Source organism: Cynocephalus volans, chromosome 2 (genome assembly GCF_027409185.1).
Source record: "Cynocephalus volans isolate mCynVol1 chromosome 2, mCynVol1.pri, whole genome shotgun sequence".
NCBI lineage: Eukaryota > Metazoa > Chordata > Mammalia > Dermoptera > Cynocephalidae > Cynocephalus > Cynocephalus volans.
Window position 1 is genome coordinate 205,326,519 of NC_084461.1, and position 21,633 is coordinate 205,348,151.

At 45.1% G+C, this 21,633-nt stretch overlaps 1 protein-coding gene across 8 annotated transcripts in view; it reads left to right on the top strand.

Annotated features, from left to right (window-relative positions):
- Positions 1-21,398, top strand: part of DEPDC5 (DEP domain containing 5, GATOR1 subcomplex subunit) — a 127,026-nt gene extending 105,628 nt beyond the window's left edge. For 5 of the 8 annotated variants that reach the window (XM_063088139.1, XM_063088138.1, XM_063088141.1 and 2 more), the window contains 10 exons: positions 965-1,119; positions 1,994-2,071; positions 2,578-2,710; positions 4,121-4,229; positions 5,521-5,748; positions 11,327-11,496; positions 14,498-14,669; positions 17,280-17,340; positions 20,381-20,463; positions 20,646-21,398. In XM_063088139.1, coding sequence (XP_062944209.1) covers positions 965-1,119; positions 1,994-2,071; positions 2,578-2,710; positions 4,121-4,229; positions 5,521-5,748; positions 11,327-11,496; positions 14,498-14,669; positions 17,280-17,340; positions 20,381-20,463; positions 20,646-20,935 — 1,479 coding nt within the window. In that variant the 3' untranslated portion in view covers positions 20,936-21,398. Of the gene's footprint in view, positions 1-964; positions 1,120-1,993; positions 2,072-2,577; positions 2,711-4,120; positions 4,230-5,520; positions 5,749-11,326; positions 11,497-14,497; positions 14,670-17,279; positions 17,341-20,380; positions 20,464-20,645 lie in introns of those variants that run through there. The other 3 variants (XM_063088143.1, XM_063088144.1, XM_063088137.1) reach the window with 2 other exon arrangements.
- Positions 21,399-21,633: the final 235 nt, after the last annotated feature.

Genomic DNA, 21,633 nt, shown 5'->3' on the forward strand with positions numbered 1-21,633 from the left:
TGGATAGACAGTTTTCATATGCAAGGTTTGATTTGTCTGGAAACATACATGTGAGTGAGTGTTGGGTGGTGCGATAAGATCAGGAACCTCAATACCCCGCCAGTCAGTTCTCAGCGTGGTAGCTCATGGGCAGACTTGAAAGATTTCAGAGTAACAGTGATGGGATAGGAACTGTTCTTTAGGGAGGTACAAATGAAGGTGGCTCACAGGTAGGATTTTTGGGAGAGAAGCTGCAATCAGGAGAGCCAGTTAGGAGACTGTTACAGCTCTCCCCAGTTGGAAGAAATGTGGATATGGCTTAGAGATGCTTGTGAATTTACAGAGGGGAAGCCACAGGACTAGGCTTCTCTTTAGATGCAGACCTGGGCCATTGGAAGACTGATTGTACCACTGAAGACTGGGGAAGAAGGATAAGTCATGAGAAATGAGGGTGCCCATTGTGATGTCCACCCATTTGTCTCTAAATGTGTTCTCCCTTCTCCCATTCTCATAAGGAATGATTCTGACTTCTCTACTCTTTCTGTGGAAATTTTCCTTTGGCATAAATCTTGTGGTTTGAGTCAGATGCTGATTTCTTTGGTCCTGACGATAGCCTCCCACCTGCCTTGGCTTGGAGGGTGGGAACTCTCAGTAGCTTTGATCGAAGGCAGTACACACAAGACTGGGTGTGATCTCTAGACTCCTTTAGCTCTTCTACCAGGGGCCAGTGGGGACTGGGGAAGAGAGGAATGGAAAGGTCCATGTATGTAAGTAGCTTTAAAGATTTTTTTTTTGAGTGGCTGGCCGGTAAAGGGATCTGAACCACTGACCTTAGTGTTAAAAGGCTGTGCTCTAACCAACTGAGCTAACCATTTACTTATTTATTATAAATGCTTTTTGAATGAATAAAACAGTACAGCTTATTTACTGTGTTTTCATGTTGGTTATTCTTGGATCTAGGTATTAATTTTTAAATTTTCTATAGGCATCTGTGGACCAAACAGTCGCTCCAGTGTTGGATGGCACTGGTTTGGGGGTAAGCACAGGCCAATCCGTGGACAGAGGCAACAGCCAGACCTTTGGGAACTCTCAGAACACAGGAGAACAGGGCTTCCCCTCTGCAAACTCCAGTGATAGCAGGTGAGGTTCAGAATGGCCAAATTTATGCTTCTGGGGAGTGGGGACAGCCTAACCCCAAAGGCTGCAGAGGCTGGGAGTCCAAAGCTTTAGGCCAAGTTCTGACTCTGTCACAAATCATATGTGGGCTCTGGGCTAGTCAGTCTTTTTCCACACCTGTATGATGGGACTAAATTGCTGTGCCCTGCCTTCCACATAGGACAGCTAAGAGGTTCCAACAGACACAGAAAAGTATCAGGCACCACGCAGGAGTACAGGGCTTCCGGAAGGGGGCCCAGACCAAATCTGTCCTGTTCACTATGGCACCTGTGGTATGGTACCTTGCATGTGATAACATGTATTCAATAAGGAAATAATATACACTAGCTTCACAACAATCCTAAAAGACAGGAGTAATATCATTCCCTATATTTAGATGAGGAAACTAAGGCCAAGAAAAGTTAGAGGCCCTACAGCTGGTTAGTGACGATAGTGGGATTCTGTCCCCAGTGCTCTTACCACGTTATCTAGCACTCTCTGGTTAAGATTTAATGAAGCAACATGTGATAGGCCCTTGGGACAAACCAGAGCAGTCCAGGGAGATTTCTTAGAAATGGTTGGGCCTGAGGCATATTATTAAAAGGGGAGATGCTTATTAAGGGTGCATTTGGACACAAAACCACTCTGAATTCTTTTTTTTGATTTTTATATTTTGGAAGTAGGAAACCCCCTATGAAATATCCCCAGGATAGAGCTGTCTAGAATTTGCTTGAATGCCTTCAGTGTCTGTATTGTCCTGGTTTACAGCTCTGTAAGAAGTAGGAAGTGTTCCTAATAGATGTGCTCTTGACCCTGTGTGTGCCCTCTTGCTTTGTTGATTAGACACTCTATGTTACAGCTCTCAGCAGCTGGCGGCAAATTCCTTGACCTCATCCTCCACCCTGGTGGAGATCCTGGAAGCCATGAAGCACCCCTCGTAAGTGGCTGTCACAGGTGTGAGTGCAGGGGCAGGAGGTCCCAAAGGCCTGTGCCACACAGTGCTTGGGCAGTGTGGTTTGGTGGATTCATACCTGACTCTACTGCTCATGAGCTGTGAGACCTTGGGCAAGTTACTTGATCTCTCTGAGCTTCTGTTACTTTGTAAAATGGGATTTTTGAAGAAGTGGTTAAGTCACAGGCTTGATGTAAGGATTAAATGAAATAACTTTGTGAAATACGTAGTGTAATGCCTGACAAGTATAGGTATTCTCCAAATGTCAGTTCCCTTCTGCTCCCCTTTCTCCCTTCCCCCTGTAACACCTTCTTTTGTCCTATCATGGGGATTTCTCTGCATCTAGGAATAGCATAGAGAAATTGCTTTATGGCGGTCCTCGCTTCAGGTATTTTGCTTTAGTGGGAGTCCCTTCTTTTTCATTTTTTCTGTCTGCTTGTTGCCACTGTCACACATATACCCTGCTCCCTGCTCACCATGTTGGAACCCAGGACAGGAGTCCAGCTGCTCTCTGAACAGAAGGGCCTCTCACCGTGCTGCTTCATCAGTGCTGAGGTGGTGCACTGGCTGGTGAACCATGTGGAGGGGGTCCAGACACAGGCAATGGCCATCGACATCATGCAGGTAAGACAGGAAGGCAGGGCTGCAGAGCTGTCTGCTCAGATCCCCATGCAACCGGGCCTGGTGAGGATCTGTTTCTAATAAGTGTGAGACCTATCTGGAATTGATGAAAGAGGATGTCTTGTTTTGAAATACACTATACCTTGACTCCAATCTGACAGAATTTATCATGTGAACTGAAAGGTTCTGGACAGAATCTGTGTAGTTTTGAACCGAAGAAAACTCTGTGAAAAATTTTTAGGGAATACTCTCCCTGTGACCCCAAGCCCCCATATTCATCTGGTCAACAACCGAGGCTGGATTCAAGGCTTATTCAAGACCCGAGGCTGCATTCAAGGCTCTGCCTCAGGAGCCTTCTGGCACCCTGTACTACTCTGTCAGAGTCCTTAGACAACAGAGTGAAGAATTTGTCTGTATCTCATTCATCTCCTGCCTAGACTGCTGGCTGCCTGTTATTGTCCATTTCCATATCACCAGGGTCCAGCATGCTGCTAGGCACATGCTAGGCACTTAGCACTACATTGCTGAATTTAATTACACTGTTCAGAACTGGCATTAAACATGAGAGGAGAGAAATGCGAAAGGTCCAGTTGACTGAGCCAGTTCATACCATCCTGTCCATGTGGAGGCCCCTGCTGAAAATCAGTACTGTTTGCTGATCAGCTGGATTGTCATCACAGAAATGTAAAATCAATAACTGATTTGAATAAGCATATAATTAATACTCAGTTCTCTCTTTGAGCGTCTCAATGTGCTGTTTTGCATACCCTTTGCCTGATATCTTTATATACTCCTACCTCCTTGAGAATACTATTTCCTTGTTCATATAATGTAATGCCACTACAACAGATGAAATGAATGAGCTGGAGGTACATGTGCCAACATGGATAAATATCAGAAGCATGATGTGAACTGAAAACCAATTTATTATGCTCTTTATTTAAAATTTATAATCCCACAAGAATACCTCATATTCTCTATCAGTACATGTCTATATAATAAAATTATTAAAACATGCATGAGAATAATGTTACACTAACCATTTATTTCTGGGAGAGAGGAAGAGGAATGGGACTTGGGAGCGTCCATAGAGATTTTTTTTTTTAAATCAAAAGATTTGAAGTCAGTATAGTAAAATGTTAAATTTATTAAGGCAGAATAGTGGTATACCTGGATTTTCTTTATGCTTTTCTATGTGTTTGAAATATTTGATGATATTATGAGTGTACACTTTCTAATATAACTTAAACCAGGCACAACATTTAACAAGGTATAATCATCATGTCTAGTCATGGGGTGGAGGGAGGGTCTCCTCAGTGCTCCTCTCACTCCCTTGGCTCCAGTGCATGACTGAGATGTAGTCTCCTAAGATGTCCCTCTGCGGGAATTTCAGAGTTTCAACGTCTCTCCTAGAAAATGCTGGAAGAACAGCTCATCATGCATGCATCTGGAGAAGCCTGGCGGACCTTCATCTATGGCTTCTATTTCTACAAGATAGTTATGGACAAAGAGCCCGACCGAGGTCAGAGCCACGGCTAATGCGGTTGCCCACAGGGGCGGGTGTTCTTCCTGACTTGCTCTTTCACATGATGGTGCTTCTTGAGCTCTCCGTGTGATTTTGTATTCTGAGTTGACAGATCTGTCAACTTCCTTGAGCATTTGTACTTAATTTAAGCATAACTGGAGTGACAAGGGTTTCTTGAGCTACAGCATGTTCTTGGTGAGGACAGTGTGGGTGGAAGATAAACCTAAGAGAGGCCAAGGGACTTGGTGTGAGGAAATTCCCATGGGTCATTTTTTGGTAGCTGTTTTTAATTATAGCACCTCTCCCCACCCCTACCCCCAGTGCAGGTAGTTCTGATTATAACATGATGAATTCCAATTTGTGATTTATAGCACTTTTCACTTGGTGGGTCTCCAGAGTCCATTTCTTCCCCTAGGAAGACTATAAAGTTTTCCAAGATATATTTTAAGTTATTTATTTATTTATTTATTTTTTAATGAGGAAAAGTAATCCCCTAAAGGGCAACAATTTATAGCATGGTCAGAGCTGGCTGGCATAACTCCGGATTCAGACCAGCATCTCCAGGACACCCAGAGCACGTGGGGAACCTTGGCTGTAAGTGACCCCCATCCTGCAAACAGGTGGTTTCTGTACCTCTGGGTTTAAGAAATCCTACATGAAATAGCTGGTGACACTCACTGTGCTGTTTTATCCAAGGACATGTCGGAAGTGGGCCTGTGAGGGTCTTTTCTCCCTGTAGCCGCTAGGATGTTCATCAACACCTTTTCCCTAGTTTTTTTTTTTTTTTTTTTTTTTTTTTGCTGGCTTATATGGGGATCCCTTAAATCCCAAGTTTGACCAATGGATACCTATTTTACCTTCAAGTGGGAAAAAAAAACAGGTTAACAGGTTACCATTATATTCTCTGAAGTAGAAGTATGAAACTGAGGATAAAATTTTTTTTTAATTGAAGTTAAGTTCACATAACATAAAATTAATCATTTAAAAATGAACAATTCAGGGGCATTTAGTATATTTACAGTGTTGTGCAGCCATCACTTCTCTCTAGTTCCAGACCATATTCATCACCCCAGGAGGAAATCCTGTACCCATTAGCAGTCACTCCCCAGTCCTTCCTCCTCCTTCCCTTTAAAACTTTGCCTGTTCTAGACATTTCATATCATTGGACTCATACGATATGTGGTCTTTGTGTCTGGTTTCTTTTACTCAGCATAATGTTTTCAAGGCTCATCCATGTTGTAGCATGTATCAGTAAGAAAATAAGCATTTGTGCCTCTGCTTTTCCCAGTGGCCATGCAACAGCCCGCCTCCACCTGGCACACGGCAGGGGTGGATGACTTTGCCAGTTTCCAGCGCAAGTGGTTTGAAGTGGCCTTTGTGGCAGAAGAGCTCTTGCACTCCGAGATTCCTGCCTTCCTCCTGCCCTGGCTGCCCAGCCGGCCAGCCTCCTATGCAAGCAGGCACAGCTCCTTTAGCCGCAGTTTTGGAGGACGGAGCCAGGCGGCTGCACTTTTAGGTAGATGGCTAACCCAGTTGAGGTCTGGGGAGGCACTGGCGAGTGGCTGGGGGAGGGTGGTGGCCAGGGAATGATGCCACATGGACTGGGGTGAGAGCCACTGTGGCTGTCGCACTACCTACTGTGTCTGTGGGCGCCTGTGCTGGCTTCCACTGGCTGAGTGGGTCCAGTTTCATTATTGTCCTCACCAGCAAACAGTGTTTATCACCTCTTGAATCAGATGCATGGTGCCAAACCTGCATGTATAGGAGAGAATAGAAAATGTGACCACTTTTCCCAAGAGGTTCTCAGTGAGCACCAGCTCACTGCAGGTTGTTTCTGCCAGAGGGCTTCTCTTGAACTGTAGCATCCTAGGATCTCAGAAGAGGAGGAACTTAGAAGGTCATCCATTCCAGACACTCGTGCTGGGCATGAATATCCCCTCCTTCCTTTCTCTCCAAATATGCTTACCACATTGAGGGATGTCAGCTAGAGTTCTCCCCTCCTTTCCACAGTTCCTGCAGCATTAAGATAGGGGTGAACACCTGCTTATTGAAAGGTAGTGACCTCTGATAGGAAATGGTTACTCTGGAGGACCCAACTGATGGGTTGAGAATACATGCTCTGGGCGAGGTACCATGGTAACATAGACCAAATTCCAGTAAAATTCTGGTATGTTTGCCTATAAATATCCAGCTAATTGGAATTCTTACTTAGCTGATAGAATGGAAACGTTGATAGGCATCACAGTTCTGAGCCTCTGATTCACTTGGATCTGGGTGTGGATCTGACCTCACCTTACACCCTCACCCCAGCTTCGCCCAGTGTTGTGTATGAGGAGTGAAGGGGTGGAGAGGACAGGACAGAACCATGCAAAAAGTGGCTCCTCCTCCTTTCACCCAGGCAGTCATGACTTAGACCTTCTCTCTTTTGTTGCATTTCTAATTCTCTACCTCCTTGAAGTCTCTTGGGATCAAAGAGGCCACATACTTACTGTTATCCTGGGGTACTCATTTTCGGCAACCTAAGCTACCTAGAGCACCACCAGGGCCTGAGACCAAAGGCCTTTGAAGACGGAATAACAAGCAGCAAGCTCGTGCATCTTATGCCATAAAGGGCCTATTAGAAGCCGCAAATAAAAGTGCAGGTACCCTGACACCAGTGGGAAGCAAAAGCCAATAGTCCAATAATGAAGGTGGAGTCGGGAAAACTTTCTATTGCAAATATAACAAGTACAAGAACTCAATAAGTATAGCGTTAGTCTTTTATTTATAGCAGTGGATTGCATGTGGGAAGCTTCTCAAAAAACTTAAATTTTATGCCCTTTTAAATCCTACTCTTTCCTTACAGATAGAAATTAAGAATTTTCATCTTCTCCAAGGAACAAGGAGCTAAGCCTGAAAGCTAGGTGCTTTCAGATATGTACTGAAGAGAGTCGAAAAGTCAACCTCCCACTCTCTTCCAGGTTACTTTCTGAGACAGACGCAATGAGTTACTTTAAATAAATATCGGATCATGTATGGTGACACTTTATTTGCCTGACAGCTAGAGGAAGCAAAAGGTTTCTGAAGAACCCAAATAAATGCTACAAATTTGTGTCACCCGCTTGTAATGAGAGGCCTTGGACCAGCATATAGAGCCTGTTTACTCTTACTGAGTTCTTACAATTTTGGCTACAGGTCACTCAGTAACACCCAGATAAGAGGCAGAGAATTAGGGGCATGTAACGGCAGCAGGTGTACTAACACATTTTAGCAAAATGTTTTGCAAAAGAAATGTTACATTTTGGTCCTTTTAAGGTGGGAGGTTACTATCATTTATTTAGAAAACTTTCTTTTCTTGAAAGTGTTCGATAAACAGAATTATTCTATTTTTTTTTTTTTTTTTTAAAGATGACCGGTAAGGGGATCTTAACCCTTGACTTGGTGTTGTCAGCACCACACTCAGCCAGTGAGCGAACCGGCCATCCGTATATGGGATCCGAACCCGGGGCCTTGGTGTTATCAACACCGCACTCTACCGAGTGAGCCACGGGCCGGCCCAACAGAATTATTCTAATGTGAATCTTCTGCAGAGTGTAAAACCTTAGAGCGGGGTTTCTCAGCCTCTGCAGTACAGACATTTGGGGCCAGATAATTCTTTGTTGTGGGGAGCTGTGCTGTCCATTGTAGGATGTTTAGCAGCATCCCTAACCTCAACCTGCTAGATACCAGTAGCACCCCCACCACCACGCAGTATGACAGAATGTCTCCTGATATTGCCAGATATCCTCTGGTTGGTGCAAAGTTGCCCCCAGTTGAGAACCACTGCCCTAGGGGCAATTGAAGGATTCCAGTAAGGAGCCAAGATTGGAGAGCTCAGCAAAACCTGAGAGGCTTTGAAGCTCTACAGAGTCAGTAACTTCTCTAAGCAGGTGTGAGGTTGAAGTGTCGTAACAGGTGTTTTCAGAGCTTGAGGGTAGAATGAATGGTCAGAGTGGGAGCTGAGATGATAGGAGAGAGTGATATTCTCTGCTACGTTCTGGTCCCTGGGCTCCTTTTGTCCCTTTAGCGGTGGTGGTTGTGGTTGCTTCGGCCCCACCTGTCATGGTGCGTGGTAATAACAACATTAATGCTGTGATTCCTAGAGCATTTATGTGTCAGGCACTGTACTAAGCAGAAAATTATTTCGTTTAATCTTCATCTCAGTCCTGTGATAGATACTATGATTTATGTTTTAGAGTTCAAGAAATTGAGGCTTAGAAAGGTGAGGTAATTTGCCCAAAGCTCTGCATCTACTAAATGCTAGAGCTGGAGTTTATTCTCAGGTTTGCCTGGCCTGATGCCTGAGCTCTAGCCATACTGCACTTCAACCTCAGGAAGACAAAAGTCAAAGCCTGTCAGGACCTCAGGTGATTTGCATGATGGCCCGTGTCCAGGGCTCCTGTCCTCAAACCAGTTCCCAGCCCCTTGCTACAAAACTGCAGCTCTCTTAGTGTGGCTTTTCTTCCCCTCTCTGCCACCCCAACTGGTCTTTTCAGCATGTTCCCTCCAGTCCTGACTCCAACAACTCTTTGACCCCTACCAGGACCTACAACAATTGATCTTGTCACCTTTCTGTTCTCCCTCACCTGCCTCATGTTTCCACTTCCCTCGTTACATGGCTTAGAGCCACCAAGCCTCTAACCCCTGCTCCCTAACCCCACCTTCAGTGTCCTGTGTCACTGAGAAAACTGAAGTAATCAGAAGTAAACTTCAGATTCACACTTGCCCTTGCTGGTAGCTATGTCTGTCCCCACTCCTCTTCCTTCTCCCCTGCACTGTGGATGCACCACCCCTGGTCCTGTCTGAGGTCATTGTCTCCAGTTGTGCACAAGACCCCAGCCTTTGCAGTGCTGGGGCAGCACTCTGACAGTCATCCCCTCTCTCTGAATGCTCCCTCTCTGCTAAAGCATCCGTATCAATCTGCTATAGGCACACACACTCTACTCTTGGCAAAAGCAAAAAAGCTCAGCCTGCTCCTCTGGGCTTGCCATATTTCTCTGTCCCCAAAGTGAACAAGTTAGTTCTCATGAAACTTAAGTGATGACTTAGTGAACTCACCAAAAACTGCAACTCATCTGGGCTCTCATCCTTGTCAAGATTTTAAGCCTGCTGGAAGTATCTGTATCACCACCTCTAACCCCTGAAAGAATACAGTGTCCAAGACCAGAGAGCAAAGCTTTCTTTCTTTGATTTGGGATATTGAGTAAAGAGTTAGTGTAGTGGTGTCATGAATCAGGAACATGAGGCAGAGACAGAATCTAGTTTTGATGAGCCTTTTAGCATTGGACCAACCAAGTTCTTTAGCCTTAAGTGTCACAGGCAGCCATCAGTGTCCATGGGAATCATGAACAGACTTCACATTGAGCACTGATGAGCTCTTGGCTTATGCTGGAAGGAAAGAATAACAGGAGGAGAGATACAAGTGAGGTGGCTAAAGGAGGAGGCAACAGTGCAAGTCCGTCGTCCCTTCTCATCCATGCTTCTCTTGGCCTCACCCCTCCTCTGTGAGCATCTGGGCTGGTTCCATCTCAGTATGCAGACAAGGGACTAAACCAGAAGTGAAGCAATGCTCTCAGAGACACCTGGCTAGTAAATGGCAAAGCTTAGATCTTCTGACTCCAAATCAAGACCTTTTTCTATTTTGCATGTTCTAGTGTTGAGAGAATGGTAAGTGGTGCACCTGGCAGTTGAATGCCCGGATGCCATTCAGTGCCCTGGCTGGAGCTCCCATGCCTCCCAACAGAAGCTTGTTAATATTGCTGACTCAGGAGCCATTTTATCCTTGTCAGTGATAAAAGCCACTCAAGGCTTCTCCCTGCACACCCCAGAACTAAGCTGACTACTTCAGATAAAAATAAAAATAAAAAAAATAAAAATCAGTGAACTCATGGGTACATGGCAGACTGAGGGGCAGGTAATAGTTTATAGAAACCCTAGGTCTGGCAATGCCCAGCCAGGCAGAGAAGAGCCCTGACGTTTTACTTCTGAGCCTAGTTCAGATCTTTAGTCTGGTCAGGAACTTGATTGTCTGACAGTCTCTAAAATATCCCTATCTTGGGTTGAGTAGGATTTCTGAGCAGGGACCCCAGATAGGATGAGCAAGTTTGGTACTGACCCAGAATCCTTGAGCAACCCCCTGATGGTGGAACAAGGTGTTAAGCTTCATTATGAGGTTTCATTTCTTGAGAAAAAGGTTATAAAACTATTGCCTTCCTGGGTTGAAGCCAGAAAAGCAAGATTTCTTCCTCATTGTGGTCTAGGCTATTATCTAATTGTGCCCCTTCTTGGGTCACTGAAATTAGAAGATTGGGGTTCACCTTGGCTGAGGTTCTGCCCCTATGATCTGGGCCAAGGTATCTCTCCTCCCCCGGCTGCCATTTCCTCCACTGTAAATGAAGGGATTAGATTAGATTAGGGGGAGGCGAACTACAGTTTAACCAGCCAAATCTGGCCTACCATTTGTTTGTTTGTTTTATAATAGATTTTATTTGCTTATTAGATCAGTTTCAGTTCACAGCAAAATTGAGTGGAAAGTTCCCATTTGTCCCCTGTCCCCCCACACACGTAGCTTCCCCCACTATCAACATCTGCCACTACAGTGGTACATTTATTACAGTCTGTGAGCCTGTGTTGCCACATCATTATCACCCAAAGTCCATGGTTTACAGTAGGGTTCTCTTTCAGTGTTGTACAGTCTATGGATTTGGACAAATGTATGACATATCTACCGTTATAGTATCATACAGAATAATTTCACTGCCCTAAAAAAAAAAAAAGTCATCTGTTTTTATAAATAAAGTTTTATTGGAACATAGCTGAGCCCACTCATTTATATAATGTCTATGGCTGCTTTTGCACTATAATGGCTGAGTTGAGTAATTGTGACAGAAGCCATATGGCCTAAAAACCTTGAATATAATCCATTTACAGAAAAAGTTTGCCAATCCCTGTAATAGATAATTTCCAGGAAACTTCTAGAATCTGTGTTTTTCTATTAAGTGATTATGCAGTTTCATATCTGGATGCTTAGTTGTTCTTCCTCCTTTTCCCTCTCTTGGGGCCTGTCTGTGACATAGCTGCCACTGTCCCAGAACAGAGAACTGTGACCCTGGACGTTGACGTGAACAACCGCACAGACAGGCTGGAGTGGTGCAGCTGTTATTACCACGGCAACTTCTCCTTGAACGCAGCCTTCGAGATCAAGCTACACTGGATGGCAGTGACAGCTGCAGTGCTCTTTGAGATGGTGAGAACCTTCACGTGTGTGTTCGGGGCCTTTGGCTCACCTCGCAGAGGGACATGGGAGATGTTTAGTAGAGATTCCTGTCACTTATTTTTCAGTTCAGGCTCCTATTACCTTTCACCTAGACTATTGGAATAGTCTTTAGAAAAAAACTAAATAGGCTGGCTGCCTAGCTCAGTTAGTTAGAGTGCGGTGTCAAGGGTTCGAATCCCCATACTGGCCAGCACCAAAAAAAGAAAAAAAAAATTTAAAATAGTAAAAAATTCAGACGGTCAAAAAGGGTATATAGATCAGGATTTCTCACCTTTGGCACTACCAGCATGTGAGACTGGATAATTCTCTGTTGTGGGGGGCTGTCCCATGCATTGTAGAATATTGAGCAATATCCCCAGTCCCTACCTACTAAATGCGAGTAGCACATTCTCAGCTGTTATGACCAAAAATGTCTTCAGATCTTGCCACATGTCCCCAGGGAGGGGGGATGATTGCCCCCTGTTGAAAATCACTGGTCTAGAGTGAAAAGTAAGTCTCTCTCCCATCCTTGTTCCCTGGGACTTCCTCTAAAAGCAACCACCACTACTGCTTTGTTGAGTATACTCCCAGAGAGATTCTATGCATGTACGAGGGTACTTCATGTAAAACCATGTTAGTTACTTTTTTTTAACAGAGAGATGGTAGCATAGGATACATACTATTTACATTGCATTTTTCCCATTGCCTATATGTCTTCCGTGTCAGTACAAATAAGTCTGCCTTGTTTTTTTGTTTTTGTTTTGTTGTTGTCTTTTGTTTTTTGTTTTTGTTTTGCCTCATTGTTATTAAGGGCTGCAGAATATTCTATTATTTTTTTGTACCACGGTTTGCTTAACCGGTCCCCTGTTAATGAACATCACTACTTTTAGCTCACTGGTTCTCAATCATGGGCAATGTTGCTCCCCAAGGGCATTTGGCAATATCTGAAGATATTTTTGCTTGTCACAATGCTACTGGTATCTAGTGGGTAGTGACCAGGGGGAAGGGGTATGCTACTGGCATCTAGTGGGTAGAGACCAGGGGTGCTGCTCATAATCCTACAATGCACAGGACAGCCCCTACAACAAAGAATTAACCAGTCCAAGATGTCACAAATGCTGAGGTTGAGAAGCCCTGGTCTTCCTGCCTGTCTTTCTTCCTTTTAATTCATCTTGGCCTGCCTCTCTAATCAGACCATTCATTGTTCCCACACTAAGAAGCTATCCCTGGCCATGCCCTGTCCCCAGTCCCGGTACCTGTAGAATAAACACTCCTTAGCCAAGCTGTCAGTATCTTCCAGGATCTGTCATTAACCATCTTTACAGTCTACTACTCCTTTTTATACACTTTCCCATTTACCCAAAAAGAATATTTTTCTGTGGCTTCAACTGAGTCCTGCTCCGCTCCAACACCAGCCCAAGCATCTCAAAGCACAGCTGAGAGGAGCTGGAGAATTCAGAATGAGTTTACTAAGAGCTAGGAGATGACAAAAGAGAAATGAGCACAGCATTGGCTGGCAAGGTTTTTTTTGTCTAGAGCTCATAGGCCCAGTTTTGTCCCCCAAGACATGGTAGGTATCCTGGAGGAGAGATTTTTCCAGGTCTGTCTGCCCAGCTGCTTCCAAATGGCATTAGCATCTTTGGATACCACTCCCTCGGAGGGACACTCATCTGGGAAACATCCTTAAGGTCCAGATCAAAAAGTTGCCCAGCTGCTTGTTCTGCTTAACTTCCAGAGCATACAAGCTCTTCCCCAGCGGTTTGACACTGGGATGACCTGTAGGCAAAATTAGCCCTCTGACCCAATAGGCTTAAGCGTTCTCCTTGCAGGCCCTACCAGATAACCATATCTCAAAACAACATGACCACAGCATACATAGACACACACATATAGCTACCCTTGGGCAGGAAGAAGAGTATTTATTTTCTCTGAAGAATTTAGCAACTATCTTTAAAAAGCACACTTTTCACATCTATTCATGTAAAACCCATTGAAAGCTGCTAATCCCGTCAACATTATTTTAAGTTTTTAAACTTTCTCATGTAGGTTATTATTTTAAGACAATGTCCACATTTGTTATACATCAGGTTTTATTAGGATAAATATTACATAAAATAAAAAGGTTGTTGACTAAGCCTTAGGAATTATTTTGGTTAAACGGAGATCTTGGTTTTTTGTTGTTATTGAATTGTTGTTGCTATGAATGTTTCTGGGAGAAAAGCTAAGAGTGGTTCCCTTCAATTTTTTATATAATCATACTTGTTTAAGTCAGGGTATGGCCCAAACTGTATTTTTAAAAAATAATATTTGACAGAAATCTCATCTGTTTCCATCAACTTTTTAAAAAATATACATCATTTTTATAGTTTAAAAATAGTATCTCAAGAACTAGAAAATTGCCACTGTTCCCTAAGAAAATGTTGTTGATGGGAAGTTTGTCTTGATATTCTCAGTCTTCAGGCAAGTGGCCTTTGAGCATTTGCTAGAGAGTGGCTCTTATTCTGTCAGGTCAGGGCGTATTGCTTTTGGCCAGAGGCCACCACAGTTATCTCCTACCCTACCGTCATGTTCCTTTCAGACAGACTGAGTGGATTGTTTTCCTGTTTGGTACTTTGCACTTACTAAATTCCTGATAAAGGACAGAATTTGAAGAACTTAACCTATATCCTGTGACCTTCCTTTGACATCCCATAGAATGAGAAGTGTTTCAGCTCTGTCTAGTCTATTCCTTCCCAAACAAACACTGACATTGCAGAAGCCTGGGCCATGAAGAAGAGCCATGGGCTTAATTCTCAGTTTTTCTAGTATTTGTCAGGAGGTTAAACTGTGCTCTTTCCTGTCCGGGACTGGTTTGGAGCCAGTGATCGTGAGTAAATGAACACACCAACCAATATGTGTATTGCTGCTCTGGCAGGTTTGTTCCTTGGGAAGTATTTTCTCTTGTCTGAAAAAACTTTGAAATAACACTGTTTGTTTCTGTACTTTCCACCAGGTCCAAGGTTGGCATCGAAAAGCCACCTCCTGTGGCTTTTTGTTGGTCCCAGTTTTGGAGGGTCCTTTTGCCCTGCCCAGTTACCTGTATGGCGATCCCCTTCGAGCCCAGCTCTTCATTCCGCTCAACATCAGCTGCTTGCTCAAAGAGGGCAGTGAGCATCTGTTTGATAGTAAGCAGTACTCCCCTCTGGAGGTTCTGTCTCAGTGAGTAAGGCCCCTTCCCCTCACCAAGGACACCTCTCTATGTATCTGACATGGGCTAGTGAAAGAAAGAGCCTTTCAATGGGGGGCCAAAAGGATCGGTTTTAATCCTGTTCTTCACTTAGTGCCTGGGTAACCCAGGACAAATCATTTAATGTCTCTGAGCCTTGAGTTCCAAATTTTTTAAATGGGAGTGTCTAGAGCTGCCTTACCAACTCAGGAAGACTGTCATAAGGCTTGGAGCAGAGTGGGGGGTGAGAGAGGGTGTTATGGACTGTAAATCACAAGTGACACTGGTATTCTCCCATGCTCACCTTTCATATGCTCCAACCTAACTGGTTTGGGCTGGGGGGATTTGAACCTCATAGGAGGCTTGCATGTGCTGTTTGTGCAAAAGGGCCCCAAAGAGGGGGCATTGAAAGCAAAACAGGAAAGTGTCCTTTTACGCAAAGCTGTAGCGTGTCAGTCCCTGGAATAGTGCACGTGACTCAAGTCCCACATCTCAAGGAAGGCAAAGCAGAGCAGGAGGAGACTTGGAGGAGAACAGTAGGACCCAGATCAGGACCTTTCCCTCAGAAGTGGGGTTGTCGACCGGAAAGGGAGCACACAGGGCTTACCCCAACCTGCTGCTCAACCCCAGTCCACCAGAACCCTGAGGACAGGTTTAGGATAGATCAAAGGATGAGCTCTACTTTACACAGCACATCGCTTTTTAATCACCAAGCATTCATTGCAGGTGAACATGTAAATAGCTCATGAAAAGCTTTCAGTGAGTTCACAGATGATCTTTTTTAAAACAAAAAGCTAGAGTTGATGCTGCTATGTCAGGAGCCCTGTAGTTTCTCAGCTATGGAGATTATAGATGTGAAGGAAGTAACTTTTAACATAAGGGAGATACTTTCTTCCTGTGCCCTTGTAAGTCTGTGACATGGTCAGTGTCAGAGAACTCACCCAGTGGGTGAGGAGGTCTTGCTGGCTGACATGGGCCACGCTAAGTATTCCTGTACTTTTCATTTGACAGGCTGCTCCCATGGTACAAAAAGCCTTTATTCCAAAGGCCCATCTGTGTATTCCTTGTTTACACGGAAAGAAGACATTTTTTCTATACATGTCTTCCATTTTTGTATAGACACAATGTTCTAAGTGATGGTTGGGGTTCCAGGTGAGCCCCACAGAGCCCCTCCCCACTGAAGGCCATAGGTTCCATGACATGTAGAGCTTACTGAGCACCCTTTGCACACACACACATTCTCGTTTAACCTCACAGCTTGGCTGAGAGAGGACCATTTATGCAGTCCTGAAATGCCAAATGATTGTATTCATATAGGACCATTTTAAGCCAAGCAGATTCTTATAATGTTGTTTTTAATATGTTGAGGGAACAGAGAGATCTTCCCTTGTACTGTCCAAAGACTCTTTTGGGGTTTTTCATCCTCATGTAACAGACAGGATTGCTCACAGGGCTGGCATTGGAGGACATTTTGTGCGCGTTGGTTTTCACTGCCAGTTGTAACCCAGTCTTCAAGACCAGCATCCTCTGTTGGTTGCCATGGCTACAGCTGAAGAAGGGGTCCTAGTTTAAAGGAATAAGGACTTGAATCTAAAAATCGATTTTCTTGCTTCTGTGCCTCTTCTCTTGTTATCTCCGCTTCCTATAACAGTGCATTCAAAATCTTAAAAATCTGACAAGAATGTACTGTGTGTATTTTTTTTTCCTATTAAAACCAGTCTTTTTTCTTTTTCACTCTTCAATTGCCCTAAATCCTCAAATCCATCCTAGATAGAAAATTCCAAATGTGGAAAGAGTAACAAAGCCACTGTAGGCACCACTGACCTTTGGGATGTCTGTGCAGTTGCTGCTCGAGCCCCCAGAACCTCCATGCTGACAGCAGCCCTAGCTGTGTTGCCTGTTGCTAGTGACAACCTGCCGCAGCCCTCCCACCTCCTCACTCAGCTCCTGGTCCTGAGCAACAGCCTTGCAGGAGTGAAGCTGGAGCAATGAAGTGGTTGATGGTGAAGGGGACTCGTTTGCTCTGCTCCCCTCCCCCAACTAATCACTTTTCAAAAATTCATTTTTATATTTATTTACTTCAATTTCCCCACCCCTGAAATGAAGCTGGTAATATTGGATTCCTTGTAGGGAAATGGAAAATTGGTAACATTAAAAAATGAGATTTTTGTTGTCATTGTCATTCTTTAGAAGCAGCTCACATGCATTTAAAGTTTACATTCTGTTTGTACTTTAATATCATGCTCCTTTCAGCTTTTGGCATAGAAAATCATTTGTCATTAGAATGAGTCTTATACTGATTTCTGGTAGCCCACACTGGCTGCTGAGGACTCATCACCTTTCTAGACCCTGCTGTAGCTGGTGGGGAGGGATGATGTAAATCAACAGCTGTCCTTTCTTTGAACCTTGGGAGAGAGGCAGTCTTTCCCAAAGCAGATAGTGCAGAGAAGCAGAGATTAGGCTTAAGGGGCAAGAATTGCCAAGAGTAATGAAGAGTATGGAAGACCAGACCCAGGGAGAATTATAAACCTTGTATGACAACTCAGCATTTATTCTTTTTTCCATTCAGGCTTTGAACCAGAAACATACTGGGATCGAATGCACCTTTTCCAGGAAGCCATTGCACACAGGTTTGTCCCTTAGCTTGAGGGAATAGTAGGAGGGAATCAGTGTTTATCTTGAATAACAGTTACCAAAGTGAAACCCAGTTTGTTCTATTCCTAGGGAAGGGGATTTATTCTACCAGTGACAAATTTGCTGCTTATCTCCAGCAGGACTCTTTGCCTTGGTTTCAGAGATAAGCACTATTCTCCTTAGTTCCTGTAACTGTTTTTCAGACCTCATTAACTTCTTCTTCCAGTTGAGGGGAGAACATAGAACTCTCTCCTTAGCCTCCAACAAGACCCTGAGCTGAGCTTTCTAGGAGATAACATGAAATGGAAAATTGTAAAATGTGTCAGGAGACCCTCAATAGGTGTTGAAAAGACAATGAATGGTTTAAAAGCAGTAGATGAGTCAGTAGGTATTTCTTGGTGCCTTTCTTCGCCTTAGATAGCTCCCCCTAGGGCAGTCTAGCAAACCACGCTGTCTCCAGACATCACTAACTTGGTGTCCAATTGCTACTTCATGATGATCATGGTGGAAACCAAGCCGCCTGTTCTCGCTTCAGTGATCCTCTCACTACACCTTCTTTAGTGTCATATCTCCTTGTTCAAGAATCAGCTTTTACACCCCACACGCATATGTTCACACTCATAGCCATAGGGTGAAGTCCAGACTCTTCAGTCTCTTCCAACAAGTTAGCCCTGTCTTATCTTAGATCTTTTTCTAAGGTCTACCCTTTTGTTCATAGACCTAGCTCAGGTGCTTAGTAAAGGCTGTGGAATAAACGCAAGGGGAGCTGATTTCCTCCTAGTAAGAGGGTGTACAAATTTGGGGTAGAAGGCTGGGAGCACAGTGCTCAGTGGGAAAGGGCCTTGATGTGGGAAGGAGATGGGCCTGGTCCATCTCCACCTCCCCCAGTATCTGACTGACGAACTTGGAATTGCCAAGCTTCAGCCCTCCTGGGGCTGTTGGCAGTGTTCTCTGTTGTTCCTGGTGAGCCCTCAGAAAACAGTAGTCATTAGGAAGACCCTCCAACTGACAGATTTTTAAGCAGCTCTTACGCTGCTTGCCTCATACCTCACCAGGCAGTTGTTGCACTTTGCCAGCTGGATATCACTTGGGACATAACCTTTATTGTCAGATCTGCTTTTTTCCTTCATACTGTCCTCCTCCTGATCCCCCTCAGTCCAGATCCTGGTTATATCTTCTCTAAACTATTGCCCTTTCCTCTTCAGCCTGCTTTTCCAGCCTCCAGTTTCCTCACACATCTTTGACCAGTCCTCTTCATCACTGCACCAGACTGTGCTGTGTGTCCCTTCACCTAAACCCTCTCCTACCTCCCATACCTGAGCTCCTGCCCCCTTCTACACTTGTCAGAATCTTCCTCCTCCAGAGGTTACCAGGTCCTTCCCCTTTCTTCCAAAACACTCTGTCAGTCAGTTACATTATTTGGGGGTCCCTGAAGAGTATGCATTTTCCTCACTTTTGTTTCTTTCCACGATGCCTAGCAAAGTGCCTTGCCCAGTGCAGTTGTTTAATATGTAGCTTCTGTGCTGAGTGGAGTACTATGCGGGAATGTGGCTCGGAAATGACACATTGGCCTACCCATAAGGTTCACCTCAGAAAGAGCAAGAAAAGTGTCCATCTTCCCTGGACCTCCTTTGCTGTGGCTCTCAGCTCCTCCTTCATCTTCATCTATACAGTTGGGGTGAGATTAGTACAACCCCTACCTAGAGATGGGAGCCCCCTGCCCTCACTGCGATCCTGGCTTGCGTTCTCCCCTGGTGAACAGTGAGGTAGCCAGGAACCATGTGGTTAAATTGCCTTTTAAAAAATAAAGATCTTGGGCTGGCTTAGCTGGTAGAGCATGGTGCTGACAACATCAAGGTCAAGGATTCAGATCCCCATACCAGGCAGCTGCCAGAAAAAAATAAATAAATAAATTTTAAAAAATAAAGGTCTTTTTTGGTGACCTAAGGAAGAAATGAGACAAAAATTCTCTGCTCAGGCTGGTCCATGCTGAGTAAATCAATAGCCTTGATTGGAAAATAGAGAGGAAGCAAAGGCAAAATCCAGATTATTCCTACACATGAGAGAATCAGCCTATAGATGAGGGAGCTTGCAGTGTGTATTAGCCTGTTTAATTTGCATATTTGATTTCATGTGTTCCTCTGTAAATAATAATGGAATGCCACTGTAAAGCTGATGGTTTATATAGAAAATGCACAACTGAGTTCCCCGAGGAACTAGTCCAGGAAAGGAGACAGGTATTTTACCTGCTTTAGTTCACTACTTTCATTACATAAGCCTCTCAGACTTAGAGAGCAGGAGCACATCTGTTAACACATCCTTAACAGCTCTGAGCAGGGAGAGCAGTAATAAATGTGCTTTATGGAAATAGAAAAACCAGGAATAGAACATGTCATAGATGAAAAATGGCTCCTCCAGCCCATTTCCAGAGCATAGCAAAGCAGAGAACCCCAGATTGGTGTTTCTCACTTGAGATATGTCATTCCATTTCACTTCAAGGCCTTTATTGAGAACCTTCTTTGTGCTTAGTATAAGAACTGTACAGAAAGGGAGAGAGGAGTGGCTGAGGTGGATTAAGATAAGAACCTTTCCCTTGAGTATGTGGATGGGTGCAACAGCCAACTAGGATGGGAGGTTGATTCTAGCGAGAGGCAGAGGAAAGGTCCAGGACAGGAAGGGATGGGGAGAACCACAGAGGGGATGTCTGCTGGGAGAGCTGGGGCATGCTGCTGGAGGGAGAGGAAGCTGGGCCGAAATGAAGGCTGGATGAGGAGGGTGGGGAGCGGGAGGTCACTGCAGGGGACCATGGAGATGAAAGGCTGCTGGGCGGGAGGTCTGGTGAGTCGTGGTATTTTAAGGGGTAGAGGTTTGGGAAGTCATAAGGACAAAAATAAGCAGCCCGCATGTTCCATCTTGAAAGAGGTCTTTCCAGATCTCTTTATCTCAGGCTGTCAGAGTCCTTTTAGTCACACTCTCTCCTCTCGTCCCTTTAGCTATGGAGGCCCTAATCAGTGCATTTTCCTGACCTTTCCTTAGGTTTGGGTTTGTGCAAGATAAATATTCTGCCTCCGCTTTTAACTTCCCTGCTGAGAACAAGCCTCAGTACATCCATGTTACAGGTGAGGAGCTACGGGCAAAACTTGGGCAGGTGGGCCCCTGTGGCTGGTGCGTGAACCCTGTGGGGGTCTGGCTTGGTTCACAGTGCTCCCTTACCTTGCTCTGAATCTGTGGTGGCTGAACCACCTCACCCAACTCCAGGTGCCCTCCTGGTGGCAACACAGGCCCCCCTCTTCCTCTTCAGGAACAGTGTTTCTGCAGCTGCCCTACTCCAAGCGCAAGTTTTCGGGGCAGCGGCGGCGGCGGAACTCCACCAGCTCCAGCAACCAGAACATGTTCTGCGAGGAGCGGATTGGCTACAACTGGGCCTACAACACCATGCTCACCAAGACGTGGCGCTCCAGTGCCACAGGGGACGAGAAGTTTGCTGATAGGCTGCTGAAGGACTTCATGGACTTCTGCATCAACCGCAACAACCGGCTGGTCATGTTCTGGACAAGTTGCCTGGAGAAGATGCATGCCAGTGCCCCGTGAGGCCGGGCTGCACTGGGGTAGAAGTCTGTGCCTATGCTGGGGATGGGGGAGAGCCTTCACCCTCAAACCCAGGATGAAGGGTCCTGGTTAGGCCCTCGGTGTCAGGTATCAGTTTGCCACTGTTGATGAGTGGGGGCCGTTGCTTCTTTTCGACAGCCTCCGCCACACACAAGTGTTCTTCTGCTTGAGGAGAAAGCCTTTGGAAGCAGCTGCAAGTGCCCAGAGCAGGTGGGAGGCACAGACTGTCCGTGGGAGGTCTTCAGTGCCTGGGTAAGGGGGCAGGCCACCCCCATGAATGTCCTCAGAGAGGGGCTGGCTCCTGTTAGCATCCTTTTCCTCCACCATTTGTGGGGTATTCGGAACAGAATCACCGCTTCCCACCCAGGAGTGTGCACGGGGTGTAAGATAATTTTGTGAAATAGTGTACCATATATTCACACCAACTGTATATACCTGTACATATCAGAAGCAAATAAAGCTCCATGTGCAGCATCTCTGTCCCTAGCTTGGTTTCCAGCAGCAGCAGTCCCTTCCTGGGCTGGCAGTCATGCCAGGTTGCCTGGGTCGTGGTGCTCAATGAGGTAACCACAGCTGGTGAGAGGACTTAAAATTTCACTGGCTTGGAGAGTTTGGCCATGAGTTTCCTGAGAGATTTCTTTTCACAAGCCCTTGGGCAGGAGCAAGGATAGTTCTGGTCA